A 16493-nucleotide genomic window follows, 5' to 3' on the forward strand; every position below is an offset into this window, starting at 1 on the left:
CATTCATGAATAGCCTCAAATATAGACTTTGGCCCTAAGCATTCATTTGTTCCTTGTAAATATTAGAACTTTTTGTTTTGCTTTTGTTGCACATTAGAATCCTACCTAGAGGGCGGATTAAAATGAGACTCTATCAAAGAGAAGAGGACCACAATATAAGGAAAACAAAGAGCAGACAGGTTGGCTCACAGAACTCATAGCCTAAAATAACTTTTTTTGTTTTTGTTTTTTTTGCGGTACGCGGGCCTCTCATTGTTGTGGCCTCTCCCGTTGCAGAGCGCAGGCTCAGCGGCCATGGCTCATGGGCCCAGCCGCTCCGCGGCATGTGGGATCTTCCCGGACCGGGGCACGAACCCGTGTCCCCTGCTTTGGCAGGCGGACTCTCAACCACTGCGCCACCAGGGAAGCGCTAGAAACACCAATTTTATTGACAAGATAGGGCCACAACGGGCAGCTCCACGGAACACAAATGAGGAAGAATCTAAAATTGCAATGTCACCTCACTCGCACCGTGTTTCTCTAGGTGACTGATGATGTTTGAGTCACATGTAAACTCCTGGAGCCCGTCCCTGTCCCACTCAAGCAGAAGGGCAGGATGTCTCACCTGGGAGAGGAGCTGTCATTCCTTTGGGGCACCTGCCAGTTGGTCAGAACAGGAGATAAGGTAGAGAGGGGGGCCTCCAGCCTTGCGTAAGGAACCCTCTGACATGGGGCAGTGCTTCCTTCCAGATGCCCCATCAATGTGGACAGCTAGTTCCGTGTCAGAGGTCCCCCTGAGGACAGGCTAGCTGACGGCACCATCATCCCAAGTGAAATGATTTCTAAATAAACATATGACCCCACCTTGGAAAGAGGATTCAAATGTTTTTATGTTATCCACACCTTAACTTGTTTACACATCTTCCTTATGCCATGCTGGGGAAGAGACGGAGCTGCTGTGGCCTTAAACCTGGAGGTTAGAGTGGTTTTTGTGGAATCAGGCTGATGACGCTACTTATCAAGTATGAGATAATAGGATGGAGTGGGGAGCCTTAAAACCTGGGCAAGATTGAACGGAATCTGACTCGTTTTCTTGGATATTGACAAGGCTGAAACACTGCCCGTCTCCCTGGAGACTAGTTTCCACTTTGGAAGTGGAGGATGGACCTGCTATGTGTGGAAGCAACGCAGACTGCTGCTTCTTGCCTCGTGAAGCCCAGGAATTGGCAAAGAGCCATCTGCTATTAGAAGCCAGTAGCCTCATTCCTGTGACACTCAGCTAACTGCCTTCTCGCCACGCCATTACTGAGTCTCTGTCTGCATTGGTTGCCTGGTGTTAAATCAGACTGCAAGATACTTGGGCAATGAGTATGTGTATCTGTCCTATAAAATCTTCCAGCATTCTGGCAAAGCTCAATAAACTCAAGAATAACAAAAATATCAGAAGAAAGAACGTGGCTTTTCCACGTTCTCTCTTGCTGAAGAAAATAACTGGAACATGGTTATTACCGGGATCCAACAGAAGGGGAAATGCTACAGATGGTCCAGTTGAAAGAATAAGGAATAAGGCAGTGAACTGCTGAGAGCCACAATAAATCATAAGATGGAGAAAAATAAGATGTAATGCAATGAAGTGAACAATGTTTTGTTGGTAGAGCACTCTCTGAAAAGAAGCAATGGAAATGTCTTGACTCATTTAAAACAAGAATTGACAAAGCAATTCCCAAGTATAGAAAGTGCCAGAACATTACTGGCTATATGTACACTAGCTCTGAACAAAAACATGTAGAAAAGAAGATGCAATAACCGAAGTGTGAAAGAGCTGAGAGTTTCTTTTAGCTAGAGCAAGTTTTAAGACAGCTCAGCATCCCTGGCCAGGCCTAATGAGAGGGTGCAGACCCTCAGTGCTTCACCGTTAGCTCCAGACTACCCATGGAGCTGAGAAGTTTGGGGGGAGAAGGGGGAGTGACTATTTATAGGTGTGGAGTTTCTTTGGGGGTTAATGGAAATGTTCTAAAACTGATAGTGGTGATGGTTGCATGACAGTGAATAATATTAAGAACCGTTAAATCATATAATTCTATGGCATGTGGATTACATCTTAATACATTTTGGTTTATGAGAAGAGGGCAGGTTTTAGTTCCGAGTCCTCATGCAAACACGTTTAGTCTCTTTTTGAATCAGACTGCTTCTCTTCCATGTTTGCACACCTTGCTTGGAACACTCTCCATCCTGGAACCAGGTCTCTCACACATGGGCGGGGGGGGGGGGCTTCTTGCCCCACTCCTCAGCTTCCCTTCCTGTGCTTTCACACACCTTTTCTGGAGTTCACACTCCTCCTCTGATAATTACTTTCCACTGCAGGACTTACCTGCTGGTGGGGACTTCTGGACTAGTGTCTGTGGTCCCCACCACAGAGAAATGCACAAGGCTTTACTGTTGCTTGAGATACTCTTGTAAAGGCTGCAAGACAAACATGCTTTATCACATACAGCCTTTCAGGGGTTCTATTTAAATCTGAAGTGCCCAGGAAGTTGAAGAACACATCAGCTGTACTGGCTCGTGGGCTTAGTCGCTCCGTGGCATGTGGGATCTTCCCAGACCAGGGATCGAACCCACGTCCCCTGCCTTGGCAGGCGGATTCTTAACCACTGCGCCACCAGTGAAGTCCTGGTCACTGATTGTTTTAACAATACATTGATCTACTAGGAAAGGGAAAAGAGAAAGTTCAAGGGAGAGGCACATCTAGCAATTTAATTTTTCATTCAGAGCCCTACTGAATTAGGCTCACATAAAAGGCACTTGATCACAAGAATAGAGCTAAGAATGTCATTTCCTTTTGATTGCAAATTGTGGCAGAGCATCAGCTAGCCCCTCGTCTTAGCTGTCCTTTAATTTTCCTTCAGAGATCAATCCTTCTATTACCGTGTTGCTGAGTTCTGCCCATCACCTTTACAACGTCTAGAAGTCAAGGCGCCCCCGCCCCACAGTAGACACGCTCGTAGGGTCTATGGAGGAGAGACCTCCCTTTGTTCCCTTGCACAGTCTACAGGAACGAGATTTTTGTTTTTCTCCAGTGGGCTCTTCTGGGAGTAGTGGTCTCTGTGGAGCTTGAGCCCCACTGAGTTGCTTTTTAAGAATTAGTCACAATAACCATGGGTGGGGTTACAGGTGGTTTTAATTCCTCTCATGCTTATTTTATTCCTATTCTAGTAACTATTTTTGAGTTCGTTCTATGTGCCAAACAAGTGCCAGGTGCTGGGGAAGGAACAGACACAACTTCTGTCTGAGTTTCTTATCTATTGGGAGATTACAGAAGAGAGAAGCCACAGGAACCAGAGTGTAAAATGAGCCTTCATTGGTATGCTATGGTATGCTCTGCTATGGGACAACATAAAATGAATCTCTTCCAAACTAGTGGGTCATAGAAGGCTTCCAGAAGGAAGTGACTTTCAAGATGAGACCCAAAGGATGTTACTGGCTTTATTTTCTATTTTTTCTTGCAATACGTTACTTACGTCCTTTTTTATTTTTATCTTTTAAATTTATTTATTTATTTATTTTTTGCGGTACGCGGGCCTCTCACTGCTGTGGCCTCTCCCGTTGCGGAGCACAGGCTCCGGACGCGCAGGCTCAGCGGCCATGGCTCACGGGCCCAGCCGCTCCGCGGCACGTGGGATCTTCCCGGACCAGGGCACGAACCCGTGTCCCCTGCATCGGCAGGCGGACTCCCAACCACTGTGCCACCAGGGAAGCCCTAAATTTATTATTTTTTTTGGCTGCGCCACGCAGCTTGCAGGATCTTAGTTCCCCGACCAGGGATTGAACCTGGGCCACTGCAGTGAAAGCGCTGAGTACTAACCACCGGACTGCCAGGGAATTCCCTTATGTAATTTTTTAAAAACCCACAAATTTATAATGTTTCCTGATGCCCGAGTCAGACCTGGATTCACTACTAAGACGTTTAAGGAAGTTGGCTCTCAGGGACACAGATGATTTAGTGCATTAACCTCACAGGGTGGGAGAAAGCCTACAGCCGCACGGGAGAGGGCTGCTCTAGTCTGCCTCTACTTGAGAGGCGTGAAAACAGACACCGTGAGATAGGCCTTCTGGGGCGGGGACGATGAAGGGAGTTGGGTCTCACGGCCCCAACTATTCCTCCAAGGTAATGCAGACACATTACATCACTGTTCTACTCCCTTATGATGCTTGAAAACTTACCGTACATAATCTTCTTAAAGATAAATCAGTGAAGTTTAAAATGGTGCCTAATTTCCTCCGAAGAAAACTTAAAACAATTAACCACTCTAAGAGGCCCACCTCAGTTGATCTTTCTTCCTACCTGAATAAATTCTTTTTTTTAAAAAATTTTTATTGGAGTATATTGTGTTAGTTTCTACTGTACGGCAAAGTGAATCAGCAATACGTATACATATATCCCCTCTTTTTTGGATTTCCTTCCCATTTAGGTCACCACAGCTGAATAAATTCTTTATGATAAGAATTAAAAGCTGATATTCACAGAACACGATTCAGCCTAATTAAACAGAAAATTGACAGCTTTACTTGTGATACAAACCTCAAGTAAAAAAATCCACCCTAGGGGCTTCCCTGGTGGCGCAGTGGTTGAGAGTCCGCCTGCCAACGCAGGGGACACAAGTTCGTGCCCTGGTCCGGGAAGATCGCACATGCCGCGGAGCGGCTGGGCCCGTGAGCCATGGCCGCTGAGCCTGCGCGTCCAGAGCCTGTGCTCCGCAATGGGAGAGGCCACAACAGTGAGAGGCCCGCGTACCGCAAAAAAAAAAAAAAAAAAGACCTAACGTTGAAAGAACTGACGGAAGATCTTGCAAAACTACAATAGTGAAATAAAGATACATTTGTTTAGCTAAAATGAATACTGGGGGAAAAGTGACATCACACAAAGGCCACCACACAAGACAGTGTCATTTGCGCTGTGTGCGTCACACAGAGAGCAGACCCAATGTTCCTTCCTTTCCCCAGAGCTGGGGTTTCCTTAGGTGGAGAGGCCACAGATGGGAGCCTCATCAGCTCTTCAAAAGGTCTAGGTTGGATGCCCCAAATTCAGGGTCCCAGGAATCCAGGAGCTGTTGTTGCATATGGCTTTTCATAGGGGGAGCTGATATGCCGCAGCACTGAGCTGTGACTAGCAGAAAATCTGACGGCACATCCCCTCCTAGGCTTTCCTGAGAAACTGGCTCAGTCCCTTGATGCTGGCTAATCACGCCCAATCTACCCGGGTCACACAGTTCCTCTCCAAACTCTCTTTATTGCAACAATACACCCTGGACATCTTGACACACACCAAGGAACATATATATTTGCTGAGTTGAAGAGGTTCCCATCTTAGTAAGTTTACTTAAAACTTGTTTTGTTTGTACTGCCAATGGCTTTTTAAAAAGTATGTGTAAAGTTTTAGATGGGATAAAATAAATAAAACCTTAGTCCATTGTGCCGTTTTGAGCCAAGCTCTTCATTCTGAAGCAGCGGCTGTTTTGCCAACTAGGGTCATATTGATGGGTGTAGAGAGCTGAGAGTTTTGCTTTGAGGTAACTTCTTCTGGGTTGGCCAGGTGACAGTTTCTCTCTTCTGCTGTCTCCACACACCAGTCAGCGGTAGGAATGCGTGGGCTTCTGGGCAGAAGGTCGCAGATGTGGCTGGCTTCCATACACCAGAGTCATCTGGCAGAAAACCTGGCCAGCATGCAAAAGCACTTTAAGTGAATTGCATGGGTGTGGAGACATCCTTGCAACGCCTCCTTTTTCCTTCCCTTTTAGGACATACATACGAGCTGGCCAAAACTCATTCTACACAGCAGCAGGCACTACTTCTGGTATTGAAATGGCTCAATTTAGCAGGCAGTCCTTTGGCACGAGTTACATCTGCCCTCTCCCCTACATCTGCCCTCTCCCCTCCAGAACATAGGAGTCTGCCTATGTGACCACAAGCAATGTTACTTAGTAACATTTAGGTCCGTTTCCAGACCAGCTGCAAAAGCAAAAGCTCCCGTATCTTTTCTTTTTAAATGGAAATAGTGTTTTTATAGTCTCATCGGTTTTCCTCTATCACAAAAGCTCCATTTGCACAGCAGGATTTTTTCTCCAATGGTGACCATTTCAAATACAATATATCCCCTCTATGGAGAAAACTTTAATGGTTACAGTCTCTAAAGGTGGTCTATTGAGAACATTACTGAGAAGTACTGTTGCTTAACGAACTGAGGGTGGAAAGACAAATGCAATGAGGTGTGGTTCAGTTTAGCAGTCAAACTAAACAAACGTTTGTTTGGGGCCAGAAGAGAGTTAAAAAACAAAAATGGGGGGAGAAAGGGAGGGGAAAGTGTCAGGCAACCTGTGGGACAACAGGATAGGGTGGGGCAGGGACAAGGACAGACGCAGGGGAGATGCGGCACATGTGTTTATGTAGGAAGAAGGTGCAGGAAGGGGAGTGACTAGTCTGTTGGCCTGAAAACTTCCATGTGTTGTGCCATTCTGGAAACCTGACTGGCCTGTGCAGCGGAAGCTTGGTTTCTAGGGTGGCCAGACCCCATTAAGCCAAAAGATGTGTTTTCCTCTTCTCTCTGTCCAGCAAACAGACTTCAAACCCTCCCACGGGGCTGCTTATCAGTGGACCCACTTGCACACCTGGTGGTGCTGGACTGAATGTCCGTGACCTTAAAATAGGGTTTTGGGGGGTCAAGATGAAAACCCCGAGGAACCCTCAGTCAAGTGACCAGAAAGTATACAGGCACGAGAGCAATTGAGGTAATTGACTGTTTTGTTTCTCTGTAGACAACAAACTAGAAGAAAGGAGCAGGATATTAAAGTGGGGTTTAAAACACATTTAAAAGAGAGGTATATATCTGGATTGGCGATGACAAGGACACAGCGAATTGCTGAGTGTGCTCTGGGGGGGTCATTTTAATCCAAGCATCACAACCTCTCCATAGTGCAGACAGGAAGACAATTGCTTACCGCGTAGAGGTAAGTACGGGGGCAGCTTTGGAGCTCCGCCTGGGTTGGTATGTCAGGAAAGCCCAGCAGCATCGTGACATCCTGGTGTCTGTGGTGCTACTGAGTGTCACGTGAACAAGAGCCTCTCCGAGGACCCTATGTAGAGTCTCCAAACCAGCACTCTTCTCCACCTGACCATGTGCCATTTTTCATATTGTAAAAAAAGCATTAGGCAAAGCACTGGAAAATCATGGGGAGTAACATGCAAATAACTGTGATTTCCTATGTGCCTTCCACAGGGATCAGTGAAACTACCTGACGGGCCTTCCCCAAACCTAACAGCCCTTCATGTGTTAATCTTCTGGGTATAAAACTTCAAGGAACAGCATTTCCGAGGTCGAGTTTACAAAGAATACTAATGAGATACACCAAGAGAAAGGACGGAGGCTGATTCTCAGGGATAAAAGTCATCCCCCTTGCCTCTTATTTTATTCTACATTTCCAAATTATCTGAAATACCCGTTCAGGAACAAGCCAAAGCCACTCTTATTTTAATCTCCCTTGGAACACAGTAAAATCTGAACAGCGTATTAGAACTGCACTGTGGACAGAAAGCAATCAATCCTATTCGAAGCAGCCGAGCTGGCAGAGCTTCGGCAGAGGTGGGTCAGGAATGCTGGAAGCTCGTGTCTGCTCCTCTCCATTTCTCTTGGCCTAAGATGCTCTGATTTTACCAGCACTGAAATATTAAAAAAAAAAAAACAAACATATGTGTGAGACAAGCCATAAAACCTCCTCCTTAGGCCTCTTGCCCCACTTGGGCAAGAAGGGTTCCCAGGCACAATCACCAGAATCAAAAGGTGGTTTTCTTGGATGTGGGCAAATCTCATTTTAATTGCAAATGGCTTCATTTACAGCACATTCAATAATGAACAAACAGGAGAGCTGTGACTTTTGAACATGTGAATATATAAAAGTCTCTTGAAATTCAGGTAGTCAAGATAAGGGCATTTCACAAGGAAGCACCCCTGCCACCTCCCGTCTTTCCGAAGACCGTTTTATACTTATTTTAAAAGATGACAAGGCGTATTCAGAAGTTCAAAGTAGTAGGATGTGCCTTGCAGGGAGAGAAGAAAACCTTTTTTCAGATTGTTGGGTAAATACTATCAGCAATTCCACTTGACAAAGGCTGATGGAGGTCCTCCCTGAGTCAGGCTAGGACAGAACACTAAGTGAAAGGGGGCTCTGAGCGGGGCTGGGAAGGAAACTGCGAGAAAGGGAGAACCTGATACCACACAGTACCAACCAGTTCCCCTCTAACACTCCACGCCGTGACCCCAGAGGTGGGTGCACAAGAGCAGCCTCCAGGGTGGTGACTGACTGTCCTCGCTGCCGGGAATTGACAAAGGGTCTCAATTTAGCCCGTCGACAAAATCCTTGACCGGCGAACCCAAACTGTCACTGAATTTAACATAAAGGATCTAAGGAAATTCTTGTTTTATTTATGTGTATATTTGGACTCCTTACACGATTCCTCTTCTCCTAAGGGCTTGTTCTATACACTGCAATGGCCTAAGAGAAGCACTGTATAATTCTGATTTTATTTTACGCTTTCAAAAGAGAAAGGAGGGAACGGAGAGAACAGTGTCACAAATTCTTCAACTCTGGGGCTCAGCACGTACAACAGACTCCTCGGACAGAAGGTTCATCCGGATTGTTGGCTAGTTTCAATGCCGAGGAAAGCCTAGGGGAGCCCACCGCACTCGCACAGAAAGAATTCTACAGTTACTCTATCACAGTGCTCTAGCTAAGCATATGTTTCAAACTACAGAGAGTCTCAACTTAACATCTAAAATTTTAAATTGTAGCATTTCAGCAACAGGTAAGCTCAGAGAGCTCGTCTCAGAAGTAAAATTGAAGAACTATTGCTCTGATGTATGGAAGTCAAACTGTCGCTCTCAGCTACGCCCCACTTCCAGGCTTAGGCAGACACGTAAGGTGGCGGCGGCTCCTTGGCGGCGCCATTCACAGTGGCATCATCGTACGGGGGTAAGAGCACCTGGGAAGAAGAAAAGACAGGGTTAGTGTTTAAAGGTACACACACATTCCCCTGAGCTTTAATTTTTTTTTTTTTCTTTGCGGTACACGGGCCTATCACTGTTGTGGCCTCTCCCGTTGCGGAGCACAGGCTCCGGACGCGCAGGCTCAGCGGCCATGGCTCACGGGCCCAGCCGCTCCGCGGCATGTGGGATCCTCCCGGACCGGGGCATGAACCCGTGTCCCCTGCATCGGCAGGCGGACTCTCAACCACTGCGCCACCAGGGAAGTCCCCTGAGCTTTAATTTTAATTGTACTTTTCCCATAACCTGTACCAATATCAATTTTCCAGCAAGTGGCTAGACTTTGATGAGAGACTTTTTGAATCCTTAAAGAAGCAGAGGGAAGAGACTTTTGGACCTTTCTGAGTTTTCCAAACTGTGTCCACTTGTACCTGGATGTCACAGTGCCTGGCGGGTCCAAAGGGCTGTGCCTCTAGGACAAGGAAGGAGGCGGTGGTGACTCTGAAGAGGAAAAAAGGCTGCAGGGTGATGTGTATGTGTGTACACTCAAATAGGGCAGGCGCCTGATTGACCAAGGGGCCCCTCATGGTGATGCCTGAGCACTGGACTGGGAAACACAAGGGCTTTGGTACCAACCTGGACTCAAAGCAGGGCTCAGCCACATCTGATCAGCAACACCATGGGTAGGTTGTTAGCTAACCTCAATATCTATGCCTGCACAATTGGGATAGCTGAGAATTAGAGGTCTATAATACCTAACGTACTGTGTGATACACACCTGACATGGCAAATGTTATCTGTAAACGGCTAGAGAGGAACGAATAAGTATCAGCATTAAGTAGATTAATAACGTTTCTGTTCACATTTCAAGTATAAAAACAATTGCATGTAATTGTTTATGAACCGTCAACCTAAAAAAACGTTGGCTGACTTTGGCTTCCTTCCTCCAAAACAGAGAGAATATCAACTTGATATGATTAGCCTTTATTCAGTCAACTAACATTTATTATACACCTACTATGTGACAATTCCTGCCCTTAGGAAATCAGAGATGAGATGAGTTAAAACCTTACTCAGCTCGGGCTTCCCTGGTGGCGCAGTGGTTAAGAATCCACCTGCCAGTGCAAGGGACACGGGTTTGAGCCCTGGTCCGGGAAGATCCCACATGCCGTGGAGCAGCTAAGCCTGCGAGCCACAACTACTGAGCCTGTGCTCTAGAGCCCGCATGCCTAGAGCCTGTGCTCCACAACAAGAGAAGCCACTGCAATGAGAAGCCTGCGCACCACAACGAAGAGTAGCCCCCGATCACCGCAATTAGAGAAAGCCCACGCACAGCAATGAAGACCCAACACAGCCAAAAATAAAATAAATTAAATAAATAAATTAAAAAACAAAACAAAACCATAAAACACCCAGCTCAAGGGCTTTGTGGAAGGAGAAAGAATATTAACAAATGTAATAGAAAACAAAACCACATTTTGTTACTTTTTCTATTATGGACATTACTTAAAGTGGTAAATGGTTATCAATTTCATGACTTTTCATTTACTTATCCCTTTAGGGAGGACACTAAAATTCTCCTTTCAAGTTTCTGTTTTAAGTTTTTGTCCTACACTACTCCCCCCATACACACACACACACACATCCTCTCTAACTCAACACAGTTCACTACTTAGTTTTCTCTTCTTCCAGTCTTACAGCTCCTGTCGGGCTGAAGCCCTGTCTTACTTAACCCCAGGATCGGGCCCAGGGCCTATTTACTAGCTGGAACTCAGAAGATGTCAGTCACATAAATGAGTGAGGTATCATTTAGGCTGGCCCTTGGAGACTGGACGGTTGGTGCTGGGGCAGGGGTGGAGCCCGGCATTCTAGGCAGGGGGCATCTGCATGGTTAGGGTCCAATCAGGAGACAGAAACCACCCAGTGGTTTGAACAGAGAAAGTTTAAAAAAGAATTATTAACAGGGGATTGGAGGTATGGAGAACTAACTAAGGGGGAAAAAAGAGATATCAGTGCTGAGCGAGGGTACTCAAGAAAGGAACAAACATGGAAAGGGTTCGCCTCCCTAAGGCTGGGAATCAGACACTGTTGGCTCAACCCCACTGGATGGTAGAAACGTTTCAGGCCAAGCTAGTGAACCACCTGCTGAGACACGGCTGCAGAGGTGCTGTTCACGGGGAGAGGGAGGTACCACCTGCCCTGGAAACTGCCTGAGATGGGGGTGCGCTGGGAAGGCCGTCAGGAAGAGGGAGTGCCGGTGCCGCTGCCCCGGGGGCCGCGGCCAGCAAGATCCGGATGCTGTACTGCACACACAGACCGGGGAAGAAAACACTGTCCTCCTCTAGAGCACTCTGCCCACGAGGCCAGATGGAGAGGTGGCTGGCAAAGGGGAGACTGTCACAAGGCCAGCTCCCAGTAGGCCGACCTGCGAACGTGGGACCTGCACAGCAGGAAGCGGGTAACTGGCTCAGCAAGACACGAGGACGCCAACGGGCCTGAGACTAGCTCCCCAAAGTGGCGGTGATGCTGCCCCCGTGTCCCGAGTCCTTCGTATCAGGCGTTACCCAATCAGAGTCAGGGCCAATGTTCGGCTGCTGGTGGTGCTAGAATGGAAGGAGCATCCAGGGCACGTTCAGTCCAAGACCACGTTCTGTGCGTGCTCCCCACAGAACGAAACCATATGCTCTGCACCCAACAGGTCAGCACCTACCGAGGACGCAGAGGGCGCTGGGTCGTGCCCACACACACCGGAACACACCTCGCTGTCTGCTGAGGAACTCACACCCTGGAGAGGGCAGAGATGGGCGCAATGGTTAAGACTGAGCGTGATCAACTTGTGGGGGTAGATGAGATGTGAAAGCACAGACAGGGACAACTGATTTGGGCCGGAGGGCAGGGACGGTCCTCAGGAGGACACGTTGAATCAGGCAGAGAGGAAAGAGGACAGCACTGCAGGTGGGGAGGCAGGAGCAGAGGCAAAAGGAGGGAAGCTGGAGGGAGAGCTCCTTCTGGGAACCGAGGGGCTGTGATGTGAATGCTTCGGGGAGAACGTGGTGTAGAAGAGGCGGGAAAGACAGGCAAAGGCCAGGACATGGAGAGGGCCTTGAGTCCACCTTAAGGAGCTTTTCCAGTCTTTGGCAGCAGTGTCTCCACTAGGAAGCCTACAAGTCCCAGCTCGAGCTGAGGAACAAAGCCACAGCCCTGGCCTCTGCGTCTGCACATCTGACTCAAGGACTGAGCCTCCAGCACCCATGTGTGCGCACGTTAGATGCGGTAACTCATAACCAGCAGAAAGAGCTGTGATCAGCAAGAGAAACATTCGATTGTGCATGACTGAGTGTCAGCATTATGCTCCCCAACCTCCCTGAACAATTAGCTGATTCCTATCTGTCATTATCCTTGGAGAAGTGACCCTAAAGCACAGTGGAGCTACTTAAAAGGGAGGGAAATCAGCCATCACATCCAATTTATTTTTTTCCCTGAGCAAAACGTAACACTCAAATTCTCCAAAATGTTCACAGATGATTAAACACAAAATTTTCTTTAAAAAGAAGAAAAAAGTCCTGCACATTTGCCTTTCGCTTGTTAAAAACTTATTTTCACGGCAGGCTTGGCTATTTATTTTCAAACTTGTTTTAAAGTTTCATTTCGAATCGTTAACATCCTAATGGCTTTTTCTCTCAAACATTCTATTGCCTTGGACCCTTTAACCAAAATCAAGATGCCTGGTGAAGACATTCTCCTTTCACTAAGATTCTGACACTCTCAGGCCTGTCTTCACCTCCCCATTACCACATACTAAATGCTGACCATAAAAATACTCTTCACAGAGCACTTCAGGCTCCTTGAACTACTTTTATTATTTTTTAATTTAATTAATTAATTAATTTATTTTTGGCTGCGTTGGTCTTCGTTGCTGCACGCGGGCTTTCTCTAGTTGCGGCGAGCGGGGGCTACTCTTCGCTGTGGTACGCGGGCTTCTCATTGCGGTGGCTTCTCTTGTTGCAGAGCACGGGCTCTAGGTGCGTAGGTTTCAGTAGTTGTGGCATACGGGCTCAGCAGTTGTGGCTCATGGGCTCTAGAGTGCAGGTTCAGTAGTTCTGGTGCACGGGCTTAGCTGCTCCACAGCATATGGGATCTTCCCGGACCAGGACTCAAACCTGTGTCCCCTGCGTTGGCAGGCGGATTCTTAACCACTACACAACCAGGGAAGTTCTCTGAACTACTTTCAATGAAAAGTTCTCCAAACGGAATTGGTTTTAAATTCTGAAGTGACGGTGTCATCTTTTTTTATTATCTAAATGATGTTAATTTTTAATGATGATTTCAAGGAAGGGTTGGTGAAGTCAGGATTGCCATACTGTTTGTATTACAGTCTGTTAATACTGACTAAAAACACTTGCTACTGTCCTTTTCTTCTAATATCAATGAAGTACTTGGAAATCGGAGAAAATAACTATATGGTCAATTAAGACAGAAGATGCCAATTAAGATGCCATACAAAACTGATTAAAACACAATGATTTTGGTCTTCCCTGGTGGTGCAGTGGTTGAGAGTCCTCCTGCAGATGCGGGGGACACGGGTTCGTGCCCCGGTCTGAGGGGGTCCCACATGCTGCGGAGCGGCTGGGCCCGTGAGCCATGGCCGCTGGGCCTGCGCGTCCGGAGCTTGTACTCCACAACGGGAGAGGCCACAACAGTGAGAGGCCCGCGTACCGAAAAAAATAAAAATAAAAATAAAAAAAATAAAGTAAAACACAATGATTTTGACATTTTTAGAAGCTGGCATTTAGTTAAGCCCAGTTTTTTATTTTAAGAACTTTAATCATTCACAATGAATGACCAGGACCTTCCCTGGTGGCACAGTGGTTAAGAAATCACCTGCCAATGCAGAGGACACGGTTTCAATCCCTGGTCCTGGAAGATCCCACATGCCACGAAGCAACAAAGCCTGTGTGCCACAGCTACTGAGTCTGCGCTCTAGAGCCCACGAGCCACAACTACTGAGCCCAAGCACCTAGAGCCCGTGCTCCGCAACAAAAGAAGCCACCGCAATGAGAAGCCCGTGCGCCGCAACGAAGAGTAGCCCCTACTCCCCACAACTAGAGAAAGCCCATGCACAGCAACGAAGACCCAACACAGCCAAAAAAATAAATAAATAAAATAAAACAATGAATGACCAAAAAATAATCTCTGAGGACTAAAATTATAGGTCATGTTCTCCTTCGCTGTCTGGTAAACAGCAGCTACTCAATGAGTCGATAAACACACATGCGTTATATATCTCAGCCGCGCACCACTTTACTTCAAGCAATATTCAGTACAACCAAAACTCTAATCGAAGTACAGGCCCTGGGAGTTTGTCTTCATAGGATCTCAACCACAGAGCGACTGATGGTGGAACTCTCTTCCACACAGATGGAAAATCCCTCTTGTCAATGACCCCAGAAGGGCATCTGTTCGTTAGGAAGATTAGCATCCATCTATATATAGTACCTCTTAGGAGCTCTTATGCTAGGTGACATGTGCTGGTGGGAGAGCAGCTCAGCATTCATTTCAATTCAATTCAACAAATAGTCGAGGGAAACTTCATTCCCAGCTACATCAACATACAGAACAGTTGGAGGGACAAATAAATGAACATCAAAGGCTGCAAAATGTAATACCCTGGAATAGAAGTGATTCCAACTGGCCACAAATCTGCAAGCCATTAAAATTTGGAAAACTAATTCCATCAAATAGTAGGAAATAATAAAACGCTCAAAAGGAAAGAACTTATTGGGAAAAATAAGAAATGTTTGGATCCTATGGTTAGAGTTTTACTGTAATATCAGAGTTAAGGCACTAAAGGCTTACTTGGAATTGTACAGTTTGCTAGGACTACATTACATATAAGTCACATACGTGCCAGATTTTACGTGTGTGCATTTATTTTCCAGGGGAGGGTGTTCAGAATCATTAGATTCTCAAAGAGCCATCCAGAGATTCTGGGGTCCAGGACTGGGGGGTGGGGGGAGGGCAGTACAGGGCACAAGGTAAATTGCACCAGAAGTCTGTCCACTGGCCCCGCACCCTAATAAGGGTGAGGTAAGTTAAAATGAAATCAAGGCCCAGGATGACAGCTGTGTGGCACCTCATCCACCTTGGAGCAGGAGAAGCTCCAGCAAAGAATGAGGATTGACCGGTTATCTCACAGAGTCAAACATTTGGAAAACACTGATAGGTAATTGACAGACCTGGGAGATCGGGGTGAGGTAAAAGGTCAAAAACTTGGCAGCTGAAAAAACAAGGCAAATGTCTGCTCGAGGAAAACAAAAATTGTACAAGAAAGGGAATGTACATGACAGAGCTGTGCACGGAACAATAGTCACATAATCAAGGTAAACATTAACTGGTGATGTAACCAAAAAATCTGATGTGACTGTATTAGGTGGATGAAGGCAGCAGAGAATATGGGGAGGAGAGTAAAAGTTCAATTCTATTCAACACCGGGAAGTCAAAAGGTATCTCAAATTGATCATCGAAAACTTAGTAACACAGACATATTATTTTAAAATATGTAGGTAGGTCTCCCCTGGTGGTGCAGTGGTTGAGAGTCCGCCTGCTGATGCAGGGGACACGGGTTCGTGCCCCGGTCCGGGAAGATCCCACATGCCGCGGAGTGGCTGGGCCCGTGAGCCATGGCCACTGAGCCTGCGCGTCCGGAGCCTGTGCTCCGCGGCAGGAGAGGCCACAACAGTGAGAGGCCCCCGTACCGCAAAAAAAAGAAAAAAGAAATAAAATAAAATATGTAGGTAATGGAGGTAAATACAAGAAACAAGTAAGAGTTGACAGTGTTTACAGCTGGGGTGAAAAGTGGAGGATAGTCACGAGAATGGCAGAGGACCACTGAAAAATAAATCTTGGGAATTCCCTGGCAGTTCAGCGGTTAGGACTTAGCGCTTGCACTGCTGAGGGCCCGGGTTCAATCCCTGGTCAGAGAACTAAGATTCTGCAAGGTGCGAGGAAAAAAAAGAGGGAGAAAAATAAATCTTTCACTAGCATGAGTTTTAGCTATGTACATGTAATGCTGTGTTAAAAATAAAAGTGATATTTTAAAAATAAAAGAATAATCATGGCAGTCTTGAAGGAAAGAAGTCAGTCATCAAGGGGCAACTTTCAACCTGAGGGCGGTGGGCAGGCTCATAGCTACCTCATTCCTCCTGCTTCTTGGCTGGTGGGTGACATGTGTGTTCGCCGTGAGCCCCTGCAGGGGTCTGGAAAACGCTCCTAACTTGCCCAAGATGCCCCTCTCTACGCCGGGAGGGGTGGTGGGGGCTGGACTCGTGCAGTTGAGACGCTAACAAAGCAGCCAGGGAGCGCCTCGCAGATGGAGGTCCCTGCCTAGGAGGTGAAACGTGTTTTCACGGAGCAGCTGGTCAGGACCTGGCCCCTTGCCTGCTTGAGACTCTCCTCCAGACCTGTGAGACCCCACCCGATCTAG

At 46.9% G+C, this 16493-nt stretch overlaps 1 protein-coding gene across 2 annotated transcripts in view; it reads right to left on the bottom strand.

The window, feature by feature from the left end:
* Window positions 1–7369: 7369 nt before the first annotated feature.
* Window positions 7370–16493, bottom strand: part of LAPTM4B (lysosomal protein transmembrane 4 beta) — a 69131-nt gene continuing 60007 nt past the window's right edge. Inside the window, exons 7-8 of one of the 2 annotated variants that reach the window (XM_079901769.1) lie at window positions 11721–11795; window positions 7370–9009 (exon numbers count right to left, since the gene is read on the bottom strand). In XM_079901769.1, coding sequence (XP_079757895.1) covers window positions 8932–9009; window positions 11721–11795 — 153 coding nt within the window. In that variant the 3' untranslated portion in view covers window positions 7370–8931. The remainder of the gene's footprint in view (window positions 9010–11720; window positions 11796–16493) is intronic. The other variant, XM_079901770.1, reaches the window with a different exon arrangement.

The sequence above is a fragment of the Stenella coeruleoalba genome (genome assembly GCF_951394435.1).
Source record: "Stenella coeruleoalba genome assembly, chromosome: 17".
Lineage (NCBI taxonomy): Eukaryota > Metazoa > Chordata > Mammalia > Artiodactyla > Delphinidae > Stenella > Stenella coeruleoalba.